The 23241-nt window shown below is 42.4% G+C and overlaps 2 protein-coding genes and 1 long non-coding RNA gene across 7 annotated transcripts in view; all 3 read right to left on the reverse strand.

Annotated features, from left to right (window-relative positions):
- HMX2 (H6 family homeobox 2) overlaps positions 1 to 10647 on the reverse strand; it is a 23383-nt gene extending 12736 nt beyond the window's left edge. For 2 of the 5 annotated variants that reach the window (XR_010589308.1, XM_065552264.1), the window contains exon 1: positions 7172 to 10647. The gene's annotated coding sequence lies outside the window, so the exon portion shown is untranslated. Of the gene's footprint in view, positions 903 to 7171 lie in introns of those variants that run through there. The other 3 variants (XM_065552266.1, XM_065552265.1, XM_065552267.1) reach the window with 3 other exon arrangements.
- On the reverse strand, positions 1961 to 6562 carry HMX3 (H6 family homeobox 3). Its single transcript, XM_005305884.4, has 2 exons — positions 4251 to 6562; positions 1961 to 3888 (listed from the first exon to the last, which is right to left on the reverse strand). Exons 1-2 carry the CDS (start codon positions 4573 to 4575, stop codon positions 3281 to 3283), a joined length of 933 nt encoding a protein of 310 aa, XP_005305941.1. The 5' UTR covers positions 4576 to 6562; the 3' UTR covers positions 1961 to 3280.
- A 6249-nt stretch (positions 10648 to 16896) lies between the features above and the next one.
- LOC135972789 (uncharacterized) overlaps positions 16897 to 23241 on the reverse strand; it is a 51067-nt gene continuing 44722 nt past the window's right edge. Inside the window, exons 3-4 of the long non-coding RNA XR_010589309.1 lie at positions 20508 to 20649; positions 16897 to 17265 (exon numbers count right to left, since the gene is read on the reverse strand). This is a non-coding gene — a long non-coding RNA (uncharacterized LOC135972789). The remainder of the gene's footprint in view (positions 17266 to 20507; positions 20650 to 23241) is intronic.

The following is a 23241-nucleotide window of genomic DNA, read 5'->3' on the forward strand; positions in this document are numbered from 1 at the left end:
CTGTGTTTGCAACAAACTAGTCATTTCTCGACTTAGGGAAAACTGGGTCAGTCAATAACCGTTTTCTAGGCACTGACCACAAATAAAGTATTTCTTGGCGTTTGATAACATCGTGCCATCGCGCTGTAAAATCCCAAGATGTATTTGCTATTACAACATGCTTTTTAATGGGCTGCTATTGACTTGCCCCAAAGTTAGTATTGCAAACAGCAAAAGGCATCACTTTGTTTGTAGGTGACACACGGAACAGCATATTTTGACTGAGAATTTCTGTTTATTTTTCATTCAAGACACATGCCAGGCTTTTGCTCCCAAACGCAAAGAAAATGAACGACTATCTCTTTTCAATGGGGCTTTTGCGAAATCCTGCCCTAACTGTACACACACATTGATTCGGGGCAGTTTTCTATAAACGGGAAACGATCCTATCTCTCCAATCTGAACTAATAATAATAATAACGATGCACGCGGTGCCAACCGAGCGCAGGAGATGAAGCAAAATCCTCAAGAGAAACATTCGGGGCCGTTTCTCAGGAGTGAACTTCAAACGTGACCTTCTCCAGAGGAAGCACTGATAGGCTGCTGAATACAAGCAGAACTTGCTGACAGCAGAGGATTGCAGAGAGGCAGTGTCCCAACGCCAGGGAGGGCTGCCCCCTAGCACTTGGCCCAGGGGAAGGGACGCTCTGGCTTTCGCAGCTGCTCGCTTTGCTCTCTAGGGAATAGGCTGAGAAGTTCTGCTCTGGAACGAGTGCAGGGCTTGCTCCAAGGCAAACGGGCTAAAGCCCCGAGCAGCCCCGGAGCAGCGGTGCTGAAGTTGGGATGTGCGGCAAGGCTGCGTGGCTGAAGCCGGAAGTTTGAGCGGATCAGCACGGCTTGCAGAGGAAAGCTGCCCGACCGAGCACCCGGGCTGCTGCTGCCGCTGCCTGCCACAGGCTGACACCCCCTCGCTGATAACCTCCGGGATGGGGGGTGGGGAGATGCTCCCGTGCTACAACCATTGCAGCTGCAGGAGTCACCCCACGCAGCAATTCTGGGGGCAGGTGCTGCTGAGCCAGGCGGGGTGCGCGCGCGTCTGGCCTCCAGTGTTTCGGAGAAGCCAAGAATAAAGCGCAAGTTTCTCTCCTGGGCGCCTTGGGGGGGCTCCGTGTCCATGGAGGTGGGAGCCAGGCGGGGAGGGCTGTCACGGCATGGGCAAGGGGGCTCTCTCGCAGCCGCCCCAGCCACAATTCCCTGCCCTGTGTGAAACCCCCAGCCGCTGCTCAGGGGAACAGAGTATCCGCCACTGGGCAACGCTCTGCTTTGATTCCACCTGGGAAACTTTTCATCTAGTCCCGCGACCCAGGATGTTTGTCAAAAGCACCAAAGCCTCCCAGGCTGGCCCTTGGTAGAGAAATGTCCTCTGCAGGGGGTTGTGGGGGGGTGTTAGCTATGAATTGTCCCGCTCTCTGATTATTATTTCAACACCAGGGAACCGGCCCTGGAGGTGTTGCTGGGCAGCTCCCTTCGATTCGAATGACGTTTCCAAAAAACCCCTCCAGTTCCAGCAGTCACATACATCATCTCTGCCAGAAATATACCTTGCCGGGCTGAAGTTAAAGAGGGAGCGGGTGCAGCTGGCACGCTTCTGTTTTCTAGGAAGCTTTATGACCCCTGGAGGTACCCTGCCATCTACCATACGCCTACAAGGCCAATAAACAGCGGCAGACCGCTCATAGCGCAGGCAGCCCGGAGCCTGACAATATTTGTATAAAAGCTAAATTCGAAAACCCCTCCCCGTGATAACAACACGGGAGTAAGCAAAGTAGTTATTCATTTAGTAGAACAATGCGCCCTCTGTCTCACCAGTTCCTGGAATGAGAGCCAGTGGGAGGGAGTGTGTGTGTGCGTCTAACAATAGGAGGAAATGGGGAAGGTTTGAAAGACACCTGTTCTGTCTCATTTTCCAAAGCCACACTTAAAAATGATAAGGAACGGGTTTTATTTATTTTTTCCACCACAACATTCAGTTATAACAGTACTGGTTGTTTTAAAAAGAGGACCGATTCCTGGCAGAACTAGAGAGGCAACAAAAACAAACCAAAAAAACACCTTGGGATGATAGTAAACAATTGTCCTACAACAGGTGAGCAGACAGCAGGAAAGACAGAGAGAATGGAGGTGTCCACACAGCACTTGATTTCAGTCTATTAAAATCCACACACCCCATGGACTCTACAAGAAAACTGTACATAATAGCAAATAAGTTAACATTTTTCAAAGATTGATTGTCCTTCACTTAAAGCGCTCAGCACACTGAACCTCTTTTCTTTATTTATTTATTTTAGCAGGACTAGTGTTTATTCCCCCTCCTATCCCTCTCTTTTCACTTTCCTTCCTTCCTTTTAACTACATAAAGGAACGCAATTATACAATGAAAAAAAAACCCTTTTATCGCCATTAAAATAAAAGCAGTGCTTTAAGAATTGTCGTACAATATTGCACAGTTCAAAAGTACAATAGTTTTTTGTTTGTGTGTTTGTTTTACAAAAGAAAACAAAAGGGTACAGGTTTTTTTTAATGCTGACATATCATTTGAAAGAAAGGGGGAAAAAACCCAAGGATAATAATAATCCACAATCGATTGTTTTAAAATCTAAACAAATGGTAATAAATAAGGCTCACCCAAAGTGTGTCTATAATTAAGCATTTTCTTTTTGGCTGTATTTCTTTCGAGTTATAAAGTCCCATCACAGAAACCTAACGATACAAAACATGGAAAAGTGACAGGCAAATTTGTACAAACGTCTGGTTAAATTAAAAGCCACGGTTGGTGGAGTCTTTGAGTTGTAACAGAACCACGAGGATTAACAAGTTTGAGAAAGAAGGGAAGGAACAGAAATTCCATTTTCCGTTAGCATTTGGCAAACATGGAGGAGTAAACCGTGATCATTTATTGACTGTTGTTTACAAAAATAAAACTAAAGCCACAAAGATCAGCGCAATATTTTGTTCACGTTTACAAAAGATGTAACAATTCTAGTGTTCTCTACAAGTTTCCACTTCAACTCTGGTTTTATTTTTAGGGTCCCCCCCTCTCCTAACAACCACCCATTAAAAAAAGAGCATCAAATATTCGCTTGATGAATTGCACAAATCATTGGAGTACTTACAAAATTACTGATCATTTACAGCTGCTCCGTTTCCTCGGGCCTCTCTCCTGACCTAGAGGTTTGGTGATTTATTTTTTTAAGCCACCCCCTCCCCACTGGCGCACCAGAAAGCTGAATGGGGTCAGTTCTCAGACGGGTCGCAGGAGTGGTACTGATGTGACTACAGGGTGGGAGTAGTAGACGGGGTGAGGGAATGTTAAGAGGGGCTGGCTGACGGGCACGTTGGCAGCCGAGGTGCCGTTCTCGGCGGTGGAGTTCTCATGGTACAGGATAGGCACCCGCACTATTCTCTGGGCGGCAGCGTGGCTGAGATTGGCAGCCTCCAGCTCTGCGGCCAGCTGCCTTTTCCACTTGTTTCTTCTGTTCTGAAACCAGATCTTGACCTGGGTCTCTGTCAGGTGCAGAGATGCTGCCAACCCGGCCCGCTCCGAGCTGCTCAGGTACCTCTTCATGTCGAAGGTGGACTCCAGCTGGAACACCTGGCTCCGGGAGAAGACCGTGCGGGTCTTCTTCTTTCGGCAGGGCTTTTTCTCCGGGCTGTCTTCCCTGGCTTTCCAGTCCTCCCCGTTCTCCTCCTTCTTCACCTCCTCCGAGTCACTCTCCTCCAGAATGATCTCGTCGGGGCTTTTCGAGTCAAGCTCCTTGTGGTCCGGCTCAGCCTTGAGTAGGGGCTCCGGGGAGTCTCTGTCCGTGCCCGAGGCCGGGGAGGAGTCTCGCAGGAGAGATTTCTCTGCAGCTAAAGAAACCCAAAAACACACCGCACCTTTATCACCATCCGCAAACTCACCCAGGCCCTAGGAACCAGCCTCCCCCCAAACTTAAGCAACAAAGGGCAAGGAAGAGAGAGCTGCTGCTCCCTGCTCACCACGGGGCCTCACTGGCACCTTCACCTCCCCCCAGAAAGGAGCCTGCTGGGGGCCACTTAACGATGCCGCGAAAGCAGTTACCAAATCATCCTGTTCTCAGGGGTAACCGCGTGGGGAGAGCGAGCCGTCGCTCCTGCCCCAGGAGATGAGAAACCCAGCTGGGCATCTCTGATCCGTGCCTGCGGAGTGAGACAGACAGACAGACACATAGACACACAGATTCACTCAGTACCTTCTGGCCTGGGCAGATGGCCTCCCGCGGCGGTCAAGGTGTACGGGTACCACCAGGAGGCTGGGGACCGCTCTAAGTAGTGCGCTTGCAGGGCAAACCTCTGAGCCGGGATCTCAAAGCGGGGGAAGGCGAGATCGCCCACCTGGGAGAGGGCAAAGCCGGCTCCATCCAGAGCCCCCTTGGTGGCCGGGGCGAAGAGCGCTCGGGGCTGCTTGGGAGGCGCCTTGTGGTGGTCGCCGTTGAGCAGGTTCTTGATGGAAAAAGGCGACTCCTTGGGTTGCGGCGGCGGCTGGCTGCTGGGGGTCTCCTGTCCAGTCTCAGGCATCCTCCTCCCGGTCCCTGGCAGGGCAGCGGCGGCTCAGACCATAAACCACCCTCTAACTACACTCGAGCGGCAGCGGCAGCCGCCCAGGCGCTGGGCACCCAATCCGGGCGGGGGTGGGGCGGGCGGCTGGGCGAGGACAGGAGGCAGCGCCTCCGTGCATAGGGGGGCTGCTCAGCCGCGGGACACTCAGACCCACAGAGCCCGGGACCGAGGGCTGCTGCGGGGAGGAGGACCAGAGCCCGGCTGCCGCTGCTGCGTCAATCTGGCGCCTGATGCTAATGATGAAATCAAAATGTCATCCAAGTTAAATGCAGGGCGTATACGGCGATTGGGCACGCACAATGGCAAATGGGATTAGGCAGCAGCCAAAGGAGAGGGCTCCGCGCAGCCCCAGCCCCATGCAGCAGGAGCAGCAGCAGCGATGGCAGCCTCCCCCCAGCCCCCCTTTAGACGTGGTGCTTTGGCTTCAGGCTATAAGAGCTCGCCTGTTATTGGCTTTATATAGTCCAATTAGGCAGCAAATGAGGACAGGGCTATTAGCACAAAAGGATATTGGCTCTGCTAAAGCACCACTAGACGTGCAGGAGGCAAATGACACAGATCTCACTGCTCATGCCACAAACCACCCCCTCACACTTCCTCCTTTCTCTCCCCCTCCCTCCCTTCTCCTCCCCAGCTGCACAGGTCCCCATGGCTTGGAGATCCTTGGAAAACGCAGCTAGTGCGGGCAGAATGTGGGGTGGTTGGGGGAGGAGGGGAAGAGGCTCAGCTATGCATTGTCTCCTCCTACAACCACCCCCAAGACTGGGGAGAGAGCCACGGATCGCCCGGGGCAGTTCGTGGTCATTCCCTTATAGAGATAATCAGAAGAACCAAGGCAGAAGGAAGATTAAACATGAATCCAAACAACAATCTAGACGGGCTGGTCTCCCATAAATGTATCACTCTCAAATGGATAGCTGACCCGCGTCTCCAACATACATCCAGGAGCCGAGCAGATCCCGGTCCTAAAAGTCTCACAAGAAGGTGGTTCACCGTTACATGGACTGGGGATCTTTGTGCGTTTCCACCCCACTGTGTACACACGAATTTTAAAATGGTGTCCTCGACTCACCCAGAATACATTGACAAATTGACCTTTATCAATAGATCACAACTTTGTCTTTAGATTAACAAAAATCCTGCTTTCAGAAAAAGTATTGGATACACGTCTGTTATAGAGCTATGACACTTCTTCTATTAACTATATTATATCATTTATACAGTTGATTAGATAGATAGATAGATAGATAGATAGATAGATAGATAGATAGATACTGCGCACAGCAACATGTTACATATAGTGCTAACAATGAGGGAGGCTGAAAAGTCTGTCTTTTTTAATACTGGTAATTTGTAAAGTGTAGTTTGGTTTTATTCAATAAAAAAAAAACCTTTAACAGATATTTCTATTAAGGTATTACCTGGATTATATACTTCCCCTTCAAGGGTCTTATTTACAGATGATTATCAGTTTAATAGCAGAAGCTACAGTTTTCCCCTTACGAATATTTCCTAGCCACACGCATGTTCTAAAGTAGAACACAACAGAGTTTGGGACAGGTAGCGCTGTAGCAAACTTATTGTCAATGTTAAGAACTAGACTATTGTTCACAATTTATTTTTTACAATGGGGGGAAACCAGCAACGTTCACACGGCCCGCACTTTTTTGGAAGATCGCTTCTTGTGTTTGCAGATATTTAAGGTTGCGGTTTACACGCCAAAACCATAGTTTTTTATTGACGCTTCACTTCACATTTTGCACAATATGCAATAGCTTCTAACCTGCAGAGTCGAACATTATTTGTCACTACTTAAATAGTTCAAGTGGAAATGGCAACAAATAGATAAGAAAGCTCATCTGGCAAAATCCGAAGTAAACCCCACGGCTTATGTGTACGAGTTCTTTTCTTTTCCCCAAAAAAGAAGAACAGGAGTACTAGTGGCACCTTAGAGACTAACAAATTTATTAGAGCATAAGCTTTCGTGGACTACAGCCCACTTCTTCGGTTAGTCTCTAAGGTGCCACTAGTACTCCTGTTCTTCTTTTTGCGGATAAAGACTAACACGGCTGCTACTCTGAAACCTTTCTTTTCCCACTTTGCTACCTTTCTGTTCGACTTGGAATCTACGACTGGAACTTTTTAAAAATTAAGACTAGTTGAACTGCATTGTAATTTTTTTATATGAACGGGTAATATGGAGTGGGATTTTTAAGTTTACAAAATTTGCTGGCTTCATTTCCTATAAAAAAACTTCTGTTAAAATAACACTATTTAAAAGAAACCCATTTTATGTTGCGTTCAGGTATTTTCTGAGCATAGTTTTCTGTGGATTTCCATGAATCTCAGTTACATTCTAGCTTGTGTCCTGAAGAGGAAATTATATTTAAATATTATAAATTTAAACGTAGTTTCCGCTACAGGAATATCTGTCTCGATATTATACGGCTATGTAGGTTTTATGAATACACACAGCCAATATTCATATAAATCATATTGCAATAATCTTTCCTGCAATTAGAAAGCATATGCTTTTTAAAATACGGTTCTGTACCTTGGAATCAATGATGCTATGCTTATTCTGAGAAACTCCAACAAACTTTGCCTCACATGTCCATTCGATTTCAAAATACTGACGTCACGTCATTTTGTAATCTTCTGTCCTGCAATAAAAGAATAAAAGCATGATCTGTGTATAGTGACGTTTTCAGAATAAATACATCACTGATTCCACGCGTTAGATGCATTCAGCGCTAGCCCACCAGAAAAAGTTGTACCTTTGATGCTTTTAGTAAAGAAGACTTTATCCTTACAGACTCAGAATCTGGGGCAGGGAATTACTGGACAGGTTGGTATTTTGCCCACAGAAGGATAGTTGATGTAATAAATCTAAGAAATGTAGGCATTAAAAATACATGTCAGGACACCTCTATTTTTGTATATACTTCCCTTTTAGATTAACCAGTTTATTTCTCAGGGTCTTTGCAGAAGATAATGTCTGGTCACCTATTTCCAAAGCTTGCCGCGCCTTCACTTTCATTCTAGGATGTCATCCTGATTGTCAAACTTTAACATTGGTATGGGCTCTTCTTGGGAGAACTGATCGGAAGAAAGAGAAAAGGTGCAAGTTGTCTGTACACATTACCTCAGCGTCCCAGTCACTCCGGACCTAATTCTCTCGCTTTAAATGATATTTCAAGCACTTCGGCTATTGTGGAAAACACTAAAAACAAACAAACAAACCCCCCCCCCTTGTATTACTGTCCCAGTCCGGCGTCATCTCTCTCTAGTACAAAACTAAAGCGCACAGCGCCCTCTGTTGGAATTCCCCATATTTCGGTAGCAACTCCCGTATGAGAAACAGAACTGAAGCAAATCAATAGCTATTTTACAAGGCTCTAAGGGGGAAAATATCCTTCTCCAAGATCCATCTTAATTCTATATTTGTAAAACCAGCACAAGTTTTGTGTACAGGGAACAGGAGAATTGCATCAGCATACGACTAGCTCATTGAAACTGAGAGTTTAGAAAAGACCTCAGCTAGAACAGCACTGTATTCGGGGAACATTGATTTTTAACGTCGTGAATTCGATCAGAAGGAAGAAAGTGCAGAGATCCAGACAGTTACGGTCCCGCCTTCAGTCGCATTGAATTGGCCCCTTTTTATAAAATATGTCTGGTTGAACGGGGCGAGCTGTGTTCAGAGGCATTGCAATTGCTGGGCTTTGTTCCTAACAGGAGTCGTCTTGTAAACGTTATTTCATGCTGTCAGAATAGGCCTCACGGACGGAGTGCCAAGCCTGCAACGACACAGCAGAATGAGAATTAGGAATGGGATGTGCCGTGAGCTAAAACGGGCCTTTAATCTGAAGATGTGACGGGTTTGCATCTAGTAGTGCGCGTATTTTCGCACGAGCCCTTTGAAAAGCCTTAACAATACGTGGTCATCAGTGATTTCTAACTGAGAACAGGGAGTGAGGGAGAGACAGAAAATACAGGCTGTATTGCAGGGGGAAAATAGTTTCTAGTTCTTTCATGCCAATATTGTGTGAAAGCAGATTAAAAAGGACTAAATAGGGAATATCCATACACACAGAAGTGGTAGGTTGAAGGAAAGAATATGCAGGGAGAACCGCATGTATATAGAACAGGCAGGTTGAAGGGGGAATATGTAGAGGGATATATATATATGCAAAGTATAGGCATAAACTGTGAATGGGAAATACAATGTAGACAAAACATGTTGTACAGTCAGAATGTGGAACAAGATTAATAAGGGAAAACACATATTTCATTTTGAAAAGAACTAACTCAAATTCTCTGTCAGCTTTGTTTATCATACAGGAGATGTCAATCTTATGTAGGGCCGACTACCTACTACACTTAAAGGCCAGGCTGTCTCTACGCTCACGGGCAGGCAGCATGCACTGGGTTTTTCTTTGTCTGTCTTTTCCCAGCATGGGTATCAGAACACAGCAACTGTCTAGTTTGTAGGCTGCCAAGCAGCCCCCACAGTGAACCACAGTCTTGTCTCAGAGCACCTAGATGCCATGGTGATGGGTGCATGAAAACAGATGACCAAATAGAGATAAAGCAGGTGCTGAGTTTTGGGGTGTGTCAGGCATCTGAACAAAGCAGTGGGAGAGACTTGCCACTTGACTTCATCAAGAGGTAGAAAACATGGCTGCTTATGGTCTGAGCCATCCAACCACTGGGACCAGATTCTGGGCCCTGAATTTTCCATTATACTTGAAAGATTTATTAAGCACAGAATAGTATTGATGTTGCCCAAGCTGCCTCTGAAAGAATTACACATGTGGTTATGGGTAAATCCACCCACTGGGCTTTAGACTGGTAATCTGACATGGTTCTCAATTCACAATTGAATCCAAAATCTGGATTAACATTCTGAAGAAAAAAATAAATACGAAGTATCCCACCCATTTAAACCAAGTATAATTCTGAAAATCTGAAATAAATGTGAGTACCTATAATGAACATTTGATCTGGCATATAAGATGAGGAAAATCAAATTTTCAGCTGTAGATTCAAGAATGGAATGGAGGGGGGTGGGGGGGAAGATCTGTCTTTAAACAATTCAATTACTCCAAATTGTAAAATTTCCTTCCCTCGTTCCTTTCATTTTAAAAACTAATCTGGCTCATTCTGAATCTAGCTCTGATTGAAAGTACATGGAACAAACAGGTACAACTTTCCTTAGACAATAAGGAGCTGTCCAGCAATGTGAGTTTTTAAACAAACTCTTGCAGTCAGGGACATTCTGAGGATTTATGTCACTCCCTGGAAAATTTGGGGTCTGTAAACCCACCAATGGATTACACTGATCCAGCAATGTAATATTTTCATCTGCTACAGCTACAATCTCAAACAGATATTCTTCCATTTATGTAACTTTTTTTCAGACCATGATGAGTGATAGAACAGAATGGGAATTGCTCATACAGCATGTTGCAATAAATGCTGTTCAGGTATTGCTGAGTTATGTGCTTGTAACAATCATGATAGGGATAGAACTAGAGACAAATTTAAATATCCAATTTAGGGGTTTGCACTGTCACCCATCACAGTAGTATCTGAATGACTTCCTCGTTCATTAGACTGGAAATAATGAAGTCCCCAATGAAAATGTATATTACATTTCTTGGTCACCTATATATTTTGGCCCCTGTAGTTACAAAGTCCTGCAAAGAAATGACTGAATTCAGAAAAAGTCCCAAGATAGATACAGAAATGACTAAGCCGAGAGGCACATCTGTGGAGGGAGAGGGGAAGGGATATCAGCAATTGGCCTTAGTAGTTTATGAGCATCTTCTGTGCACATAGGCATCTTTGTCACTTAAAGGCAGCCTGCAAAAGGGGAGGGTGGATGACGACACAGGCTTCTGCCCTTTTTTTGCTTCTTTGGGAAGGAGGCCTGGAAAGTGGGGTGTTTTCCCCCTTCTGCTTGTTTTTCACTTTAGAAATCAAATCTGACCGCGCCTGTGTTGCTGTCGGTCTCAGATGACTAGAAATGTGTTGCTGTCGGTCTCAGATGACTAGAAATGTGATTGGGTACTCTCTCTGCTCTTAATTGAAAGGTCTGAGATGCTAAATCCTTAACAAAGGCTCCCTCTTCCCTCAGTGTTTGAGTTAAACAGGTTTTAAATCTCCCCAACCAAAAGAGTGTTTTAACAGGCTGTATTAAAAGGACATAATTTTACTAGTTCTCCAGTTGTCCATGGAGTCTTCCAGGGTAGATGAGACCTGAATTACTAATGTAAAAAGCAGGGGGACAGACTCCTCTGTTGTTGCTGAAAGAAACCTTGATCTTGCAGTCCTCTTTTATATATCATAAAGAAGCCAAAAAACAAAACAACCCAACAACAACAAAACCCCCATACAACTCCAGCCTTTTTTTCTTTCCCATTTCAGGTCTCTTTTGTTATCAGGCTAAGGGAACACACAGTTATTATTTTTATATCCATCACAACAGGATATGGGCACAGGGGGTCCCATCATCAGCCAGTGTAAATCAGGGTAGCTCCATGCCTCACCTATTTTTGTTTATTAATTTGTGTTTCTAGAACTGGATTGCTATCATTGTGGTTTAAATACATAATAATTATTTCATTAGTGTTTCCATTCAAAATTAATTGGCTAATCTACACATGAATCAGTTGTGTAAATGTGATGTTTGCAATAGTTACTTGATGTGATTTAGAGTAATTGCTTATTTTTAGGTTTAGCCCTGTGTTATACTGCAAAGTGATTTATCTGGTGGTTTATCTTATCCGAACACATTCTCTTTTTTTGTGGGGTGGTTGGGGTTTTTTTGTTTTGTTTTGTTTTGTTTTTGCAATTTTATTTTTATAAAGAAACATTTCTGTAGAGTCATGGAACACATTTGCACCATGTGCTTTTGAGATTACATGTTATATCATCTTTGCTTTATGATGCAGTACTATAAGCCATAAAAACTTTATATGTTTGGAGAATTATCAGCTGCAAGATATTCTGGGTTAGTCTATTCAGGTTCTTGTACCACTCTCACCACCGTAGTATCTGAGAATCTTCAAGGAGTGAATTAAGTGAGTTGATAAACACCTGTCCCAGAGGGTTTGCTCTTTCTTTCAGCCTCTCCCCAGGATGTGTATGTGCAGTAGAATATTTTGAAAGTTATTTTGTTTGTTATAAAAGGGCCCATGCTGCTTTGTGTTTATATTAGAGAAAGCAAGTTGGAAGAGTGCACCAAAGGGCTGGTCTACCCTGGGGGGGGGGGAGGGGGAGGGTCGATGTAAGATACACAACTTCAGCTACGGGAATAGCGTAGCTGAAGTCGACGTATCTTATTTTGACTTACCTTGGGTCCTCACGGCATGGGATTGACGGCCACTGCTCGCCCTGGTGGAGTTCCAGAGTAGACGGGAGCACGTTCGGGGATCAATATATCGTGTCTAGCCAATTTGGCGGGTAGTCTGGACGTAACCTTAGACTTGGAGACTTCTTAGCTCCTGTGGGAGTTAGTTCCCCCAAACTGTCTTCTGCACAGACAAGCTTTGCATTTGCAGTAGAAAGTTCTGTTTGCCAAAGGAATAGAGTTGTTAACCATGAGCCTTGCAACAGACCACTTACTGCAGAAGCATGACACCTTGCAGTAAGAGTTTTAGGATTAGGCCTGAACACACTTGCATTTAACATTCTAGTGCACCTGCCCAGCAGTCTGATATAGCAAGGTATTTAAGCACATGGCTAACTTTAAACACGTGCTTATAGTAATGCAGTGCTTAAGTACTTTGTTGAATTGGGGCCTACGTGGGTGGCAACATGCCTGTGCAGAGTCAGAAAAAAAGGGACCAGGAACACAGAGAACAGTTTGTCTCTGTATAAATTATTCCTCCAGCATGGGCAGACTAAATTCAACCTTCACTGGTCATCTATAATGGATACTTCCACCGTCAGATACATTTTAATGCTGCTTCGTCCCTTATTTTATCCCAGCAGCAAAACCCCCTTCCTTAAACACCAAAGATGGATCAGTGCACGCTTTAAACCACTACCAAAGTCTAGGATGTTTTATGATATAAACATTACAAATGGTATCTCTTATTCATTTATTTCAAATTGTTAAAAATTACAGAGTATATTTTAAAATTCAGTTATATACAAAATCTTCTGTATTTGTCAGTTCTTCAATCACTTCCTTTGTAATATCCCACTGGAATCAAATGTCAATTACAAACTAAAGGAAAGCAACTTTAATTTCAAATGGAATGTTTATGGTGTAGAATAGTTTAAAGAGTTCATCAGCATGAGTTTGGGATGGATGCATTACTCATGAGTGAAGAAGCTATGAGTAAGTTATTTTGGACATCCCACTCCACTATGATTTGTTCTGTGTTTATACAACAGATGGTATGAGAAAGCTATTTTAAGAATGCTTTAGAGAGTTTTAAATTCTTATGTTATTTAACTTTTTCTTGTATCCCTTCATCAATAAAGCCAAGTGCCTTCATCACTAGGAGTCACAATGTCAAGGGCTCAGAAGGAGAGAAAAATTAAAAGTAGTAAATATAAAACACCTCCAAAAATGACCTAAAATAACCTTTCTATCCCTACAAATGGAATGACTGTACAAGTCTCATGTCTCAGGCCTTTCCAGGACCTGATGTGACGCACTGGCAGGCTAACAGTCTCTCCTTCAAAATAGGATAAAGTTCTCATTTCTAGCCTTGTGGGGCTGTGAGAAAACAGACCTTTTCATTTCTGACACTTTTGTTTATGGAACCTGGGCTGAACCTGACGTGTGTTGGCCTTCAGGATGGGATAATTTTTGAAGGAAGAAGAAAACATTTCTAGGTGGGTTTATTATTGTAAAATGCCATCCGCCTGAAGCTGCTCTGTGGTTTGGAGTGTGACACTAAGTCCAGGGAAAACAGATTAGTAAGCATGTCATATGGCCTTGTGCAATATGATGTATAATATAATATACATGTAATATTATGCATAATATTGCATGCACAGGTATGAGGAGGTGATATTATGTCATAAACTTATCACAAGCCTGCACAGCTATCCCCTCCCCATGAGTGCATGATGTGAGTCTATTTCCTATATTTACAGTAAGTAGTAAAAGTTGTGTAGTAGTAAAAGTTGATAAAATAAGCAACCACCAACCCAGATATTAAAACCCAATGAAATCTACAGTCAATTTATATCAAGCACTCTACCCAATCAACAACTTATTGAAAGTTGTTTCCTTCACTTTGCCCCATTAAACATGTATGCATCATCTTTCACAATCAGAAGCAAACTCACAGCCCTGTATTGCAAGAAGAGCAAATGTTGGCTAAAGATACTGGGGCAAAACCTTGGTCTTATGAAAACTGTAATGGGATCTTTGCTATCCATGCAGAACAGAAAGGACCTAACCACTCAAAGTCTCATCCAAATGACCCACATGCAGTAAATTTCATGATAACTCAATTCACTTGTTTCAGAAGGTTGATTCTGGAACCTGTGGTTCTTGAGACCCTCCATTCCAAGCCTGATGCTTATGGCACCAAGCCAAAACCTCCTGAATAACATACATAAGTGATGAAAAAGCAATACAGATTATGATAACATCTGTTATGGTATAATATGGAGAAGAAAATTTCTACATTGTCACAAATAGTTCACTTCTTAGGCATATTGGGACCAGACCTGTGTTGAGCACATTCTAGGAGCTGCTGAGAACCTTTAGCTTCCACTGAAGTCAACAAGAGATATAGAACCTCTCGGGCATCCTTTAAACCCCTTCCAAGGGAGAGTGGTTTCCAAACATTTTACTGAACTGACTGGAAAAAGAATTGGTATAATCCACACTTAACCACCTGTATAGTCAAGACCCAGACAAATATAGATTATTTATGTGCAACTCAATGAGAACAGAATAGACAATGTGTGTACAGCTGCTAAATTATCTGCAGTTTTTAGGAGTTCCTAAATAATCATTGATTTAAAAGTTGTTACGGTCCATTGAGTCAAAAATCAGTTTCTTAAAAAGACTCTCGCATTAGATTTATATCATAGACCTTGGCAATTCCACAAGAGCTGTTATAGATATCAGCTAAATATTGCACTTTATGAAAAGATCCTAAGATAACCCTGCTCCTTCTGGGAATTTTGGGATAAATGGACTCTGAATAGGAACAAACCTGGTCTGTAGTTGGTAAAACCAAAAAACAACTTGTAGTTTGCAACATAAGTTAATTGTGCTAGTATTTCATATATAGATAGCAGCTTCCATCCAATGATCTCAATGTGCCTTTCAAACATAAATGGCTCTGTCATGCTTTTAAGCCACAATACTTCTATGCAGAGGAAGGCTGCTCCAACAGGAGCAATGTTAAGCCCTGTGCCTCGGGCAGGTGCAATGTTTCCTGGAATTTCAAGAAGCCCAGGAAGAATTCATTTCATAGAGTGCAGTGTTCATTCCCTTCCTCTGTCTTTTCCCATAATTACTAGCTTTTTTAGCTGGTGCAGCAAGGGATCAAGCCTCTCCCATGCCTTTTGCAGAGGTAATAAGATCACATAGTCCTTATACTCTTCTGAGTGTAAGCACTCACCCATGTCTGGGTTCTCCATGAGGACACATAGCCAGGGAAGTTCTATATGTCTCCTCCTCCATTACACACCCACACAGGGATGGGTAGAATCTAGCCCTAGTTAATTAAGCTTCTTATCCCCCTTTAGGTAGGTATTCATATCCCCATTTTACAGATAAAATAACTGAGGCACAGAGAGATGCATTGTCAAGGTCACCTAGGAAGCCTGTGACTGAGCCTGGAAGATAGCCCATTCCTCCAAAACTAAATTCTAAACCTCTAATTTTGTCCCTCTCTGCTAACTGTGTATTTATAGAAGTGTTCATTTATATACATTTTGTACATATATGTGGAAGACTTTTTAAAAAAATTGTATGTTCTAGTTGAACATTACGAAAAACACCCTGGAAATTCTCCAACAATAAACTCAGTTAAAATAACATCACCAACTTGCCTTAAACCCACACCTGCCAGGAAAGTTAAAGCTAAACTGGCAAATAAACCATCTTTAATTCATCACCTCATGCCTACTTATCACAACAGTAGGCTTCTTTCCCAGGGATCTCTGAACAAGGATGGATATTTCATAGGCTGGGCCAAATGTTGCTCCTGCCTCATTATCTGCAGAGGGCTTCTTGACAGTGGAACCAATGTGGTCCTGCTGTTCAGGGAGGTGAATGTGGGGCTATGCAAGCAGGGTTTAGGGATGGGGCATGGTTGGGCCAGTGGAGAGTCATGGAGAGACTGGAGGATCCACTGCTACAGAAATCCTCCATTTACACATATACAGAGCTTCATTAGGGACTGCTGGAACCTTCATGGAGCAGCCATGCAATGGTTCCATGAAACGCCTGTTAATCTGCATGCATGTGCCCAATGCCCATCTCAGCTTTGCAGCCTAGGATCTGGGCTTAGAATTTGCTCCTCTCTGAGAAGCCATATGAGGCTACAAGAAGGCTAGTTACAGAATCAAGGACTTTCCATCTTAGATATGGATATTCCAGTTTTTCTCAGTTTAAGACCATCCATGACTAATGTTGGAAGAATGGATAAAGAGGGACTGTGTATGACTGAACAACATGTTCATATTAGCAACCAGGAAGAATTAAAGTTTAATTCACTATTGTGAAAGGCAACAAGTGACATGATTATGAGTTAGCATATATATGAAATGTGATACTAATACACACTACTTGCATCTGAAGAAGTGAGGTTCTTACCCACGAAAGCTTATGCTCCCAATACTTCTGTTAGTCTCAAAGGTGCCACAGGACCCTCTGTTGCTTAATACACACTACAGTTTATTTACAATGGAATACAATTAACAAAAGAATATGAACAATATTGCACATTATATATTCAAAGCCCTGTACAAATGCTAAATAATTCATCCTCAAAACCCTACAGATATGTATTCTTATAATATGTTATTATCCCCATTTTATAGATGGGGAAACGGAGTCCCAGAAAGACTAAGAGACTTGCACAATGCTTTTACTGTAAGTTATAGCAGAGCAAGGAGTATTAAGCAAATCAGACAGATCACCTTGCTCCTTATATAATTCAATCAGGAAAATAGTACATTGCACACATCAAGATATAGTAAAGAGCTTATTATGCTTTGTAACTTTGCTATGCTTGAAAGCTGCAAAGGAATGAAGGATATACAGACTACTCTTAAATAATCTAGGGCAAATGTTCAGACATCTCCGATGCCTTTTCCATTTTAATCATCAGATATAACATTTAATATTTGCCACTAGTATCTTACTCATGAGCTTTATTGCAAATAGTAACCAAAGCAGAATCTGCTTCATAGTCAGTTCATTTAATTGAAAGGTAAGGCCTTTGGGCAGTTCCTTCACATTAGGGACAGGTATTGACTGAACATCTGTACAAAAAATCCTCATTAGGAAGAAATCAAACAGAGATGATAAGATACTTACTGTTTAGCTATAGAATGTTAGAGCTTTTTGTTGCAAAGGCTGATTTTATAATTCAAGTAAAATGATCAGGGATTGCAGAACACTGCTCAATATTTCTGGATGTCATTGATAATGTCCTGCACATTCGTAAATAAGATTTGAAATGATACTATATTGATCAGAATACTTTGAGACAGTATGACAGAGAGCAAATTATTGATAGATAGCTTTGAATTTTCACAAGATAAATATAATGAGATGGCAAACTATGAATACAATGCTCAGGTGGTAACCATATCTAAGGAAGCTTGAGAGGTGTCTGGCCTTGTTTACAAAAACATCTATTTGTGAGCAGGACTGAACCTTACATTTTATAGGTGACTATTCTAGCTAACTGACTTCAGCTGGGTTCTATGCAACTGTGTATAATAACTAGGTTTCAATATACGTGCCCCTAGATGCCCCAGAAATTCCCGATGTATATGTTTTAGGGCTCATACATGCTCCACTGAAGTTGATGTCAAAATCACAATGGATTCAGTCACAGAAAAATTGGTCTTCCCATTGTGTTGCCACCTTTGCCTAGAATTTATTTCATTCTTCCTTTAAAAAGTTACTCTGAATGGCACGTACCCTGTTTTCAGCACTTTGGACAGCAACACAGGCACTCCGTCTCTGATCCGCCCCACTGAATTTGTATGTGTGCCTGCCTGTCTGTGTAAGAGTTCATAGATATACATATACACCAGGGCAAATGTCTCCAAAACAAACTATAGATTTTAGCGATGAGATTCCTGGTGCAGTTTTCTATTCTATATTCCTACGTTCTGCACAAAGTCCATCTGCTGAAATTTCACTAATATCAATGGAAGTTCGGGGGAGACTTTCAAAGGAATAAATATGAGTTAGGTATGCAACTTAATGCACAGGATAGACAGTAGAGATCAGCACTGGAGAGACCAGAATTTTGTCTGTGATTTCATGTTTTATTGTCTTTGGCCCAATCCTGCAACACTTGCACTCACAGAACTGTAATTGACTTCAGTGGCAGTCACATGTATGCATGGGCTGCAGGATCAGGTCTTCTGTGTGCTTGTATGAGCATAATTACATTGATAATTACATTAATTAATTAATTAATTAATTAAAATGCTTTTGTACCTTGGGTCAAAACTAAGAATTAGAGATTTTCTGGTGTTATAAAATTCTCAAACATGAAAATAATTAAGTAGTCACATCTGAGTATACATTCTAAGATTACAGACTAAAAACAAGGTTTTGTGTTAGTTGTGCCCTCCAATACTTCAGACAAAGTTCAAGAAAACTACAGCTTGGTTTATTTTAATATCAGAGAATTTCATAAGAGGACATGGACATTGTTTCCCTTTCCAACAGAGTGACTCACTGCCCTGGGTATTCTACAGCAAGTATTTTTGTTCTTAGAGATAGATCAAAGTTTGTACAATATGTGTAACTTTGAGGAGATGGAAAAGGTATTGCCAATATTAACTGTTTCATAAATACTATCAAATAGGATATGTTTTTTATTGCCTTGGTTTAAATCTTGTTATTGAAAAACCAATAACTTGCCATTTGTTTATACTTTTCTTGGCCTGCAAGCCAGATATATTGTCACAAGTGAAGCTAATAAACAATTACAGGCCTCACTCTTTTCACTCAACTTTCAGGCCTGGCCTCTTTTTCAAAAGAAAAGTGCAATTTATTGTTGGAGTGTTATAATTGTTCTATCTGGCTGTAAAAATGGGTAAAGGACTAGTAATTTAAAAAAAAAAACAGGTAGCAACCCACTGTTCCTCCCATTGGTGAACAGCTATTTACACAAGTAATCCTATTAACTTCAGTGGGATCCCATGCATCGGTAACTGCTCACCTGTGGGAATTAAGGGGGAATCACGAGATAGCTCCCAAAATATTCAATGTAATATCAGTTGAAAATGACTAGAGAGACAGAAAGCCACCATCTTGCTTAATGGCTGACAGATCATAGGGAATATTCTATCTGTGACTTGTGAGCAAAACCTCCTTTGACCTCAACAGCAATTGTGCACAAAAGAACAAAGGGCCCAGTTGTGATACCCTTATTCACACCTCTAGACCATAAGTAGTCCCGCTAAGATCAGTGAAGTTACTTGAGGAGTGATGTACTACTCAATGTTAGGATATCTCAGTCTGCCCCCAAAATAGTATATGACTCACAGTTTGAGATAAAAGAAATGCTGCTCAGTATCTGAATTAGGGACCTGATCTGAATTAGGGACCTGAAGCAAGTAGGAGTCTTTCCAATTAACGCAGTGGACTTTGAATCAGTATTTTTGTGCACAAGCAATAGCAGGATACATCCCTAATTGATGCCTAAGGTGATCTGTTTTGATTATAAGCATTTATTTATCTCAGAAAAATGGGTGCCAAAATCTAGAATGCAATGTAAGCTAAGATATGTAGGCTCGTTTGGTGTCACTTGATAAAGTACTTTTACAGTGCTCCATTTGGTGTTACAAGTAGAAAATACTAGGGCATTATGCTCACATACATTTTAAATAAGAGCTTCAATATTATGCTGTCGATTTAAAATAATTTTATTAAGATGGGCAGAAAAGTGATGCTGTAAAAGTTGAGATCTTCAATGCTGGCAGGGCAATAAAGAAACGGGGGGAAGTGCCTATTCTTTAAAATTCATGGAAATAGTGGCAAGATTGTTCTGTGCTACCCTCTTCATTAAGGATGACTCCAATGCAGTCTTGGGTCAGTGCAATATAATTGCACAACAGCCAGCCACCCCAAAAACATGCTTAATAGGAGTCTCCAATTTTGCCTTGTTCTGTGCACAGAATAAGTGCAAAATATTCACTAATGTCCTGACCCTGCCAGCTGTTCTGCTTGTGCAGCCCCATGTGATTTCAGTGGGGCTCTGTGAAGACATAGGGCTCTGTTTGTGTAGAACAGCTCACAGAACTGGTCTCTGAGCATGAAATAATCCCTGTGCAGGGGACCCAGGCTGGACCATCAATTAATGACCCTTCCCCTACTTGCCTTTTGCTCAGGAACTAAGGAGGATCAGGCAGCGCTTTGTTATTTTATTTTGATATTTATTTTATATATTGAGTTGCTGCTGCTGTAATAAAGAGTAAATCAGTAACATTCAACTTAGTCAACATGCTTTGTTTCCTGCTCTTTTTTTTTAGGGCATGTTGTAGGGACTGCTCTTGGGCTTCCTAAAATTTGTGGGAAGGGTGTGGAAGGGGAAATGGGTAGTGCAAGGAGCAGCTGGTGAGGCACAGGACCAGCAGACAGCAAAACCAAGGGTCAGTCTGACTTTCCTGTTACAAATTCTTGTGCAATGTACATGCTCAGAGCCTACCTGCGCAGACCTTGCACTCGTCCTCAATGGGCTTGATGTTCTGTCTGCCTTCACCATTCATAAGCCTTTGGTAAATCCCACTTTGTAGTGTTTGCCTGAAGGTGCACTGGATGGCGGTAACTGCTTCTTGGAAAATTCAGCCCTGAAAGGAAAGTTGGTAAACTTGTAGCCAATATATTAGGTACCAGATTGGAAAGACTCCATTGACTTCAGTGGGCACTAGATCAGGCCCTAAAGGAATAGCATCCAACAAATAGCGCATTTTAAACAGAGTCATACTTCTCTTCCACTTTAATCCCAATAATGCAGCAATAAATGCCTTTAAAACTATTGCCATCAACTCATATATACCAGTTACAATAGAGGGTCTACACAGAATGCTATTTAAATTGTAAGCTCTTTGGGGCAGGGACTATCTACTACTCTGTGTTTGTACAGCACCTAGCACACTGGGACCCCACTCTTGGTTACCCCTGGGGCACTGCCATAATAATAAACATCCATGATGATGCTTATACAAACATAATAATGATGACGCAAGCAAGAATTCCTTTTCATCTATCAATATAAAAACAAATGTGACAAACAATGGTCTCCATTTAGACGTATTTCTCTTATCCGGTCATATTTATCTCATCACTATATTACAGCCTAGGAACAGCAACATGTATGCAATTACCTGCAACCAGAGCCGTCTCCAGCATTTCTGCCGCCCCACGCAAAAAAAAAAAGCCGCGATCACAATCGTGACGGGCGGCGGCAATTGGGGGAAAAAAAAAGCCGCGATCAGCAGCGGCAGTTTGGCGGCAGGTCCTTCGCTCCTAGAGGGAGTGAGGGACCTGCCTTCCCTGAATTGCCGCAGGTGCCGCCCCTCTCCCTTGGCCGCCCCAAGCACCTGCTTGTTAAGCTGGTGCCTGGAGCCGGCCCTGACTGCAACAAGGCCATTATTGCAATATCCTTTGCTAATCACTACAACTGTGGAAAGCTTTAACTGGGTAGATCCAATCTGAAATACCTAAACAAAATTCCATTTACCTGTAATGTATCTGTTTGCCTTTACTCCCCACCAATTTTAATGACTCACAATTAAATAAAAGCACCCCCCCATTCACAATATCTCCCTGCTCATCACCCTTCTCTGGCCACAATTTTAATTTTGCACTATTACATTTTCATGGTAGCAGATTGTTATGTCAGTTGGCAGGATTATGAGTCATCATGTACTGTAGGAAGTAATGATCATCCAAAAAGCAAACGGAGATGGGTAGTGAAGGAAAAATCACTTATGCAAATAGAAATATTTTCAATAATGATCAACAGCGTGAGAAGGAATATAGAAAAATTACATTATAGAGATGAGCTTCATTTTAAAAATGCTCCCTAAGTGCTAAAGAGTTTCCCATCCTCATTTTTTCCCCTTTAAACTCTGTCATTTGTACAGCCTATTAACCTTTAACTTTATGACTATTCTAACGTGAAATACTGGCAGCATTTAAGTCTGAGAATACTAGAGCCCTACCTTCTTGGTTGGCAACAGAGGTGAAGCACTTTCTTTTAAATCAGTCATTTTTAATATCAGTCATATACACGCAGCATCAGGGAGACTATTTTTAGACTTGCATGCTGATGTTATTTATAATAAATGCTGTACTGATTCCAGTCATCGCTCTAGGAATTTCCCTACTGCCTCCCATTGTAACCTTATATTTCTATTTAAATACAGTAGGGTAAATCAAATTAAATTACTTCTTTAATAAAAGTTCCACTTTTCCTAAAAAGATGACATTTTATTAATTATCTGTATTATGGGTAACACTGGAGACTCCATCCAAGAGCGGGGCCTCATAGTGCATACATATACTGTACACACATATGGTAAGAAACAGTCCTTGCCACGAAGAGCTTACAATCTAAATGGACAAGAGAGATAAAGCATAGGAGAAGAAACAGAGAAAACGTGACTTACCCAAGGACACATAGCAGGTCACTAGAAGAGCTGGGAATAGAACGCATGTCTCTTGAGTCCCAGTACTCTATCCACTAGACCAGTGGTTCTCAAACTTTTTTTTTTTGTGGACCACTTGAAAATTGCTGAGGGTGTACGCGGACCACTTAATGATCTTTCCAAATGTTAGTTGTACCATTAGCTAACTATTGTAAAGCGCTTTGGATAACAGCACTATATAAAAAAACCCATAATAATAATTGGGTTTTTGTTCTACAAATAAAAGCACACAACTCATATTTTAATATCAGTAGTCTTACCTTTCTAATGCAATGGATGTGCCCTCTCTTCCCCGCTGCAGCAGCCATAGAGCTGGGGCTGGGAAGGAGGGCCGTCTCTTCCTGGCAGCCACAGCCCTGGAGCTGGGGAAAGTTGCCTCTTTCTCTGGTCACCGTAGCCCTGCATGTCCCAAATTCCTCCCACCCCCTCTTCTAACCCCACTGCCCCTCCCACCTATCCCCTTTCCCCCCCAAGGCCACCACCTCACCTTACATGTGCATCTTGTCTAGGGTCCAGGCACCATGCCTGCGCGGCTCCACTAATTAGGTGGGTGGCCCTTCATTCTCTTGTGTGCGGCCACCCAAGCATGATAGTTCCTTAGAGGGAACTATCTGCGGACCATCTGAATGGAGCTCACGGACCACTGGTGGTCCACAGACTACAGTTTGAGAACCTCTGCACTGGACGATGCTGTCTCATCTATGGGTATCTTTGTTAAACATTACATTA

Source organism: Chrysemys picta, chromosome 7, assembly GCF_011386835.1.
Source record: "Chrysemys picta bellii isolate R12L10 chromosome 7, ASM1138683v2, whole genome shotgun sequence".
Taxonomy (NCBI): Eukaryota; Metazoa; Chordata; order Testudines; family Emydidae; genus Chrysemys; species Chrysemys picta.

Coding starts and splice junctions, on each gene's coding strand:
- HMX3 (XM_005305884.4), bottom strand. CDS start 4,575: ATGCCTGAGACTGGACAGGAGACCCCCAGCAGCCAGCCGCCGCCGCAA. Junction 3,889..4,250: donor CCATCTGCCCAGGCCAGAAG/GTACTGAGTGAA, acceptor GGGTTTCTTTAG/CTGCAGAGAAATCTCTCCTG.